This window comes from Sprattus sprattus (assembly GCF_963457725.1).
Source record: "Sprattus sprattus genome assembly, chromosome: 11".
Lineage (NCBI taxonomy): Eukaryota > Metazoa > Chordata > Actinopteri > Clupeiformes > Clupeidae > Sprattus > Sprattus sprattus.
In genome coordinates, this window is record NC_137909.1 from 26617078 (window position 1) to 26625987 (window position 8910).

Below are 8910 nucleotides of genomic sequence, written 5' to 3' on the forward strand. Positions count from 1 at the left end.
TCTGGCGCGGATCCAGGCTGGACTGGCTACAGAGGCTCCAAGAGCAGTTGGTATTCGGCTCCAACTGTAATGTGTTTGGTATCTGTTCATTTGTGTTGTTTTTATAATTGCCTTTATTGCAGAGACCTTGGTGATTACCTGCAGGTGTCTGGTGCCTTTTTAAGACCTTGCCATCGACCCTCCTTTGGCTCACAAACACACAAGCTGTCTGGCAGCAGGAGTCCCACTCCTCTTCCGGTCTAAATCCTTCCTCACTTTAGTAAACCTTATTCTTATTTAAATCCTGCTGTTGTGTACTCATTGTGTTGCTTCCTGCCTCCTGAGCCAGGATTGTTATAGTAACGAATAGATGAAGACAGATTATATCGATATCACAGAGGTAATGGTTCCCAGTGGCGGGAAATCAGCAAATCCCCTCTCTTCCCCAATCAAATTGAACCAGAGAGTTTTTGTTGTGAGTGTGATGCCACCTAGTGGTGAAATTGGGGAATAGTGTGAAGTTCTCATTATTCCAAAGACTGATCTGCATTAACAGGTCAGGTCACTTGCGTGCTACAGTGACATTTATTCTACATAAAGGGTTTTTATCTCTCAGGGGTTGCGTTTATCATACTTATGGAATAGTCTACATTACAGAAATAGGCGTACCTTATTTAGATGTGTTCTCCTCTGTACAAACCAAATAAAGTGAAAAGACAAGCGCAGGATAACATTAACTTGATTAAACGTAACTGTTAATCTGCAGCACTGTTAACAAGACGCCTGAAGATACTGAAAGCAACAGTGCAAACCTTCTAGACCCTTCAGACCCTCCATTACAGAGCCAATAGCATTATTTTTAAGCAACAGCAACAGCAGGGACTAGGTTTTACATAGCTTAAAGGTCAGAGTCCAGCCTTGATGACATTTCAAAGGTACACATTTGATCAGGAAAAATGTCCCCAGGAATAGTTCTGTAAATCTCAACTACGTGGTTGCTGCTGCCGTCACTGTCACCATGAGAACACGGTGGACTTCTCAAGAGTGCCAGCAGGGGGCCATTAGGGCCATTCTGTGCCTCTCTGAGACACTTACATGCACTCTAATAGCAAGTTATGAAATAGCCCTTTCACATCACATAAAAATACAGCAAATAACAATGCTTGAAACTGGAATATGCCATATACTGGAATATGCCATATATATGCCAAGTACCAGCCGTTAAACAGAAGTTAATGGTATAATACTTTGTAGAAGTTCTAAAGGTGAAAATGACTTGTTCAATTAAAGACATATGTTACACACAGGAAATATCTATAGAAATGTTAAGAGTTGGTGAAAATTAATGAAGTAGTATAAATGAGTGAAAAATAAATACATTGAAAGCGAGTGGCAAAACCATGAGAAAAAAGGCCTGCAGACCGTTAGCTCTGCCCACAGTGGGCTGACCGTGGTGCACTGGCCTTTTGCTATCAAGGCCTGTAACATAATCGATTTCTGCTGGTATGCCTCTTTTTTGATAATGATATGTGAAATACGAACACACATTTCCACTTTCCTTATCGACTTCAATTTAATTTGAAAAGATAATTAAATTGATAGCGTTTTAACAACAATAACCAATAGTAGGCCTATAACATTTTCCTTGACCATTTTTTGGTGACCAGATTTGACCAAAGATTTCAAAATGTTCTGCCTCAATCCTGTCTGATTTCACTGTCCATTGCCTACATGTATGGGCGAAATTAGAACATAATAATTTGGGTGACCTTAAAAGGCTGCGATTGTGATTCATGTATTACTCGTAATTACCTGTTTATGGGCTCTTACTGGCAAAAGAAGGCCTATTCTCGAAAGTTGATTCGCGAAAGTTTGATTCACCAAAGTTGCCTGAGAGAAACGTCCGTCACAGGAAAACGATGCTTTATGTCAATTTTATCAAATGTTGCCTCAGTTTTCATCATTTTCCTGTGACGGACATTTCTCTCAGGCAACTTTGGTGAATCAAACTTTCGCTAATCAACTTTCGCTAATCAAACAGGTAGACTCTAGCTGTGAGGTTGCAGTATCGAGCGTATTGAAAATAGGGCCAAGTGATAACGAGGTGTGACTTTTTCCACTACAATGTTTTTGGGATGCAAATATATCACTCTTTTGAACACATAATGTTTTGGGAAGAGAAACGTTATATTTTGCTGGGTCTAGCAAACCTGCCGGACTACTTTCGGTTTGACCAAAACTGGACGAGAACTCTGCTCACAGTACGCTGTCGGGGGTAAGTGATGCATGATTGCATGACACTGGTGACGGGGAAGCCATACAGATTCATGTCTTAAAAACCGAACTATCCCTTTAATTTACATGCTGCCCGTAGGAAATATACTACGGAGCCATAACATCGAATTCCACTCTTATGCTGATGATATGCAAATTTACCTCAGAACTACACCTGACAAACACCTGGCTCTTTCCCGGGCTGCTAAATGCCTCGATGACATCCAGCACTGGATGAGCAACAACTCCCTTCAGCTCAATGGCAGCAAGTCAGAGGCCATCCTTATTGGCACCCCTCATCAAACGAAAAAGGCCGGCATCATCCACATCACTATAAATGGTCACCCGACCCATCTCTCCTCACTCGTCACAAATTTGGGTGTCAAGCTGGACTCATCATTGTCCTTTGATGCACACATTAAATCCATCTGCCAAACTTCATTCTACCACCTGAGAAACATCTCAAGGCTGAGACCCTCTCTACTGAAACATGCTGCAGAAAAGCTGGTGCACGCATTCATCAGCTCCCGTCTTGACTACCAGCGAAAACCATTCAGAGGCTGCAGTATGTTCAGATCAGTGCTGCCCGGGTTCTCACTCGGACACGGAAATCGCATCACATACTTTTCATATACTTACATTTTGTGGATGACTGTATCTTCACATTTAAGTAAACAGGCTTGTCATTTTCATTTTAGTTTGACTTAGTTCAAGCTCTGGTAGGAAAACATGTTAGAAAAAAGACACCGGAAACAATGTGTATGATATTGTGCATGACTTTTAATTTATGGAAGACCTCAAAACAGAGAAAACGTCTTCAGACGAACAGAAGTTACCGACTGGGGACCTAGGGGAAATACAGGCATGTTCAGCAATCATTCGAGGAGATCTGGAAGGACTCGCTAAGGAGGACCTCAGCAGACTTCTGAAGGATATAAGACGTGTCAATTTGCCAGAGTCTTTCTATCTCAAATCAACAAAGGACAAATCTGGTGACTTAAGCCTTACGCCTACTAGAGCATACGCTCAGTTCATTGCATTCACATGCACTAATGAACACACACACAAACACACGCCCACACACACGCACACACACACACACACACAGAGAGCGAGACTGTTTTGAAGACAATATATGACTTGTCGTGTCATTGTGTCACTCCCACAGAGACCAACCCTCATAATGACGTTGACATGTATGCAAATATCACCTTCTGATTCTAACCCTTGCCACTCCTCCTCCCTCATTCTTTGCAAGGGAGGCAGGTGACATCTTTCCTCAGGTGCGTTTGCATTCAGCACTGTCTGTAGGGCACTTCCATTTTAGTTGGACTTCAAGCATGGCTCTGGTAGGAAAACACAAAAAGACAATGGCAACGATGTGTATAATATTGTTTTGCATGTATCTGACTTGTATTTTATGGAAGAAAACTAATGACAGGTCTTCAGACGAACAGAGGTTACCGTCTGGGGACCTGGGGGAAATACAGGCATGCTCAGCAATCATTCGAGGAGATCTGGAAGGACTCGCTAAGGAGGACCTCAGCAGACTTCTGAAGGATATAAGCCGTGTCAATTTGCCAGAGTCTTTCTATCTCAAATCAACAAAGGATTGCAGTGCTTATATCAAAGACAGGGGGTTTCTAACCGTAGCTCTCAGTGAAGAGGAGAGGAACTTTCCTATTGCCTATTCAATGGTGATCCATGATCAGATCGAGATGTTTGAGAGGCTCCTCAGAGCTCTGTACACACCACAGAATGTGTACTGTGTGCATGTGGACAAGAAGTCTCCAGAAAACTTCATGAAGGCTGTGGAAGCCATTGTTTCTTGTTTTCCAAATGTGTTTGTGGCAAGCAAACTGGAGAGGGTTGTTTATGCCTCTTGGTCTCGAGTCCAAGCTGACCTAAACTGCATGAATGATCTGTTGAACTCGACTGTTGAGTGGAAGTACCTTATCAATACCTGTGGAACTGACTTCCCAATGAAGACCAACAAAGAGATGGTGCGAACACTAAAAGTGCTAAATGGAAAGAACGCCATAGATTCTGGGTTACCTCAAGAGCACAAGAAAGCTCGCTGGGAGTGCCACTACAATGTCACTGAGTCCGGTGTCATTCGGACTCGCATTAAGAAGAGCCCCTCTCCCATCAGTACCCCAATGTTCACTGGACTTGCTTACTTAGTGCTGTCGAGAGAGTTTGTGGGGCACTTGTTTAAAAGCCCAGAGGCTAAAGCTCTGATGGAGTGGGCAAAGGACACATACAGTCCAGATGAGCACCTTTGGGCAACTCTTCAGCGCATGCCAGGTATGCCAGGGTCCAGCCCTGCCATTAACAAATACAAGACAAACATGTACTCCCATGCCCGTCTGGTGAAGTGGATTTATCATGGGGGAGATAAAAGGAAGGGGGCCCGGTATCCTCGATGCCACGGAGTATACAGAAGATCAGTGTGTGTGTATGGTGCCGGTGATCTCAACTGGATTCTCAAGCAGCAACATTTTTTTGCCAACAAATTTGACACAGAAGTCGATGAAATTGCAATTAAGTGCCTGGAACATTACTTGCGCTATAAAACTTTAACTGGTCAATCCCTTCAATTTGCTGAAAAACCACACATAATAAACTACATTCAAGTTCTACCAATTCTTATTATGTGTATCAATGGCTGCATGATGTTGTGAAAAAGTCATACTGTGATTATTATGAACAATATTGCGATTTGCAATATAGATTAATAAACTCATTGTATTGTTACCTTATATTTAATGGCTTTTGGTCCATGAAGATAAACAAAGTAATGTATAACTTATTGTTTATATTACATTTTGCTTTCATGCACACCAGTAGCCTAGTCTGCTGGGTCATGAGAGACTGGTTCCAGGGGGATGTACCCAGTGGTAAGGTAAATGTGGGCACTATTGGTGAGAATCGAAGTGTGTGTGTGAGTGTGTGAAGTGTGCTGTTTTGCTGAGTTTGACTCTGTGTATTTAGGTTTTGTCTCATTTCTCGTCTAGTCTTTTAATCTGTTAATTTATACTTCTGAGCGTTCGCCTTGTGACTCTGTTAGTCTTCCCTATTTGTTTTCTATTCCCCTTTCCCTGGATGAGTTTAAAATAAAAACTCTGTTTGCACGGTACATCTCTGCGTCCTGAAGTCCCTCGACAATAGATCACAGCATCACGAGTATACTTACAAGGTTATCAGATTGTCAGCGCAGATAACTGATCATTTTAAATGTGTAATTCTCGACTCAAACATACATACTTAAACTGGCAAACACAAATTAAGTATTTGTACAGGACTCTTTCCAAAAAAAACCTTCTATTTTACAAAATTAAATATCAATTACACAAAACAATGAATGCCCATACAAGGACATTTAAGCAGGGTGAAAAAAATATTAGTGATTCAATTACGAAATGGGGCATACTTTGCGCAACCTGTTCTACAAATAAAAATTGGATATCAAACAAAAGCGATACTTTAGGTGATTAACTCACACCCACAGCACTTAAACTGAAAAGAGAAGAAAGGTGGAGTGAGCTTAGGCGAAATCGTCAGAGGAAGTGTGAGGAATAGGCCAGAGAACTGGGACAACAGCAAAAGCAAGAGAGACAGAGATGCAGGTGACTTAATAAAAGGAGCTGGTGAGACAGATAGAGGCAGAGCCCAACACCAAAGCAGAGGGACTGCTGGACTGTGTTTTATAGCACACACACACACACAACACACACACACACACACACACACACACACACACACACACACACACACACACACACACACATTGTGCTTGAACCAAGAACAATGTGTGTGTGTGTGTGTGTGAGAGTGTGTGTGTGTGTGTGTGTGTGTGTGTGTGTGTGTGTGTGTGTGTGTGTGTTTCTGAATGAGTGCGTGTGAATGCAATGAACTGAGCGTATACTCTAGTAGGTGTTAGGCTAAAGTCACCAGATTTTTTGGGGGTGTACATCTAAACACTGCCTGAGGGAGGTGTTTTGACATTTAGATTTCATAACAGCTTAGAAGCTGCCACTGCACAGAACACTAACCAGCTATTCCTCTTGCATAGCGTGTAGACTTGACCAGCTAGTTTTCTGCTGCTGTGAATGCCAGTTCCCCCCACTCTCTGGGACAAGTTTTTGACAGGGATGCCATTTTGACTTGTTTGATGAGCTGATTTATCCTAAATCTACTGGTCGTGTTAGCAATACTCTTGGGTATTTTCTATATGCATTAATAACAGGAGATGTAAGAGGGAGCCCCACAGCCCTGTATAAAAAACCAGACAAGCCACCCCGGGAGGTTTTCTGCCGCACCCAAGCAACTAGGACAAAAAACCTCCCGGGGTGGCTTGTCTGGTTTTTGATACAGGGCTGTGGGGCTAAGTAATTGTTGAAAATCCAGATGCCTAGCTCATTCGCCACAGTGCAAATGCTCATTGCTATTTTCAAAGTTGTTCTAACAGTAAAGACTCATCTTTGTGGAGATCACCATTTGATTGAATAAAACCCCTGCCCTCCTTAGAGTAGGGGGAAGTGTATACTTACAACTACAGCTTTTATTGTTGCTATTATTTCTGGTGTCATTATTATTTATTGTATTTTGATTGAAGTGGTTTTTCACACACACACACACACACACACACACACACACACACACACACACACACACACACACACACACACACACACACACACACACACAGTGAGACTGTTTTGAAGACAATATTTGACTTGTTGTGTCACTGTGTCACTCGCACAGAGACCAACCCTCATAATGAAATTGCTATTTATGCAGATTCCACCTTCTGATCTAACCCTTGCCACTCCTCCTCCCTCATTCTTTGCAAGGGAGGCAGGTGACATCTTTCCTCAGGTGCATTTGCGTTCAGCACTGTCTGTAGGGCACTTCCATTTCAGTTTGACTTAGTTCAAGAAAAATGGCTCTGGTAGGAATACTCAAAAAGACAGTGGCAACAATGTGTATAATATTGTTTTGCATGTATCTGACTTGTATTTTATGGAAGACCTCAAAACAGAGAAAAACTAATGACAGGTCTTCAGACAAACAGAAGTTACCGACTGGGGACCAGGGGGAAATACAGGCATGCTCAGCAATCATTCGAGGAGATCTGGAAGGACTCGCTAAGGAGGACCTCAGCAGACTTCTGAAGGATATAAGACGTGTCAATTTGCCAGAGTCTTTCTATCTCAATTCAACAAAGGATTGCAGTGCTTATATCAAAGACAGGGGGTTTCTAACCGTAGCTCTCAGTGAAGAGGAGAGGAACTTTCCTATTGCCTATTCCATGGTGATCCATGATCAGATCGAGATGTTTGAGAGGCTCCTCAGAGCTGTGTACACACCACAGAATGTGTACTGTGTGCATGTGGACAAGAAGTCTCCAGAAAACTTCATGAAGGCTGTGGAAGCCATTGTTTCTTGTTTTCCAAATGTGTTTGTGGCAAGCAAACTGGAGAGGGTTGTTTATGCCTCTTGGTCTCGAGTCCAAGCTGACCTAAACTGCATGAATGATCTGTTGAACTCGAATGTTGAGTGGAAGTATCTTATCAATACCTGTGGAACTGACTTTCCCATGAAGACCAACAAAGAGATGGTGCGAGCACTAAAAGTGCTAAATGGAAAGAGCGCCATAGATTCTGGGTTACCTCCTGAGCACAAGAAAGCTCGCTGGGAGTACCACTACAATGTCAGTGAGTCCGGTGTCATTCGGACTCACATTAAGAAGAGCCCCCCTCCCATCAGTACCCCAATGTTCACTGGACTTGCTTACTTAATGCTGTCGAGAGAGTTTGTGGGGCACTTGTTTAAAAGCCCAGAGGCTAAAGCTTTGATGGAGTGGGAGAAGGATACATACAGTCCAGATGAGCACCTTTGGGCAACTCTTCAGCGCATGCCAGGTATGCCAGGGTCCAGCCCTCCCATTAACAAATCCAACAAGCCGAAGAACATGTACTCCCATGCCCGTCTGGTGAAGTGGGTTTATCATGGGGGAGATGTAAGGAAGGGGGCCCTGTATCCTCGATGCCATGGAGTATACAGAAGATCAGTGTGTGTGTATGGTGCCGGTGATCTCAGCTGGATTCTCAGGCAACATCATTTTTTTGCCAACAAATTTGACACAGAAGTCGATGAAATTGCAATTAAGTGCCTGGAACATTACTTGCGCTATAAAACTTTAACTGGTCAATCACTTCAGTTTTTGCTGAAAAATCACACATCGTGAAAAGGTACCCACCTTAAAGTTCTACCAAAAAATGTATGTGTATATATAAGGGCTGCATGATGTGGTGAAAAAATCATAATGCAATTATTATGGACAATATTGCGATTTGCAATATAGACTAAAAACAAATTGTATTGTAACCTTATATGTTATAGCTTTGGGTTAATGAAGATAAACAAAGTAATGTAGAACTTATTGTTTATATTACATTCTGCTTTCATGCACACCAGTAACCTAGTCTGCTGGGTGATGAGATATTGGTTCAAGGGGGATATACCCAGTGGTAAGGTAAATTTGGGCACTATTGGGGAGAAGATGTGTGTGTGTGTGTGTGTGTGTGTGTGTGTGTGTGTGTGTGTGTGCGTGCATGCGTGCGTGCGTGCGTGCGTGCGTGCGTGCGTGCG

The 8910-nt window shown here is 42.6% G+C and overlaps 1 protein-coding gene and 1 pseudogene across 2 annotated transcripts; both read left to right on the plus strand.

Annotated features, from left to right (window-relative positions):
• Positions 1-3731: 3731 nt before the first annotated feature.
• On the plus strand, positions 3732-4937 carry LOC308372397 (beta-1,3-galactosyl-O-glycosyl-glycoprotein beta-1,6-N-acetylglucosaminyltransferase 3-like; the record flags this gene model as incomplete). Its single annotated transcript, XM_080847551.1, has 1 exon — positions 3732-4937. Exon 1 carries the CDS (start codon positions 3948-3950, stop codon positions 4935-4937), a length of 990 nt encoding a protein of 329 aa, XP_080703677.1. The 5' UTR covers positions 3732-3947.
• Positions 4938-7258: 2321 nt separating this feature from the next.
• Positions 7259-8523, plus strand: LOC308372398 (beta-1,3-galactosyl-O-glycosyl-glycoprotein beta-1,6-N-acetylglucosaminyltransferase 3-like; annotated as a pseudogene). The gene has a single exon. The product of its transcript is annotated as a beta-1,3-galactosyl-O-glycosyl-glycoprotein beta-1,6-N-acetylglucosaminyltransferase 3-like (transcript).
• Positions 8524-8910: the final 387 nt, after the last annotated feature.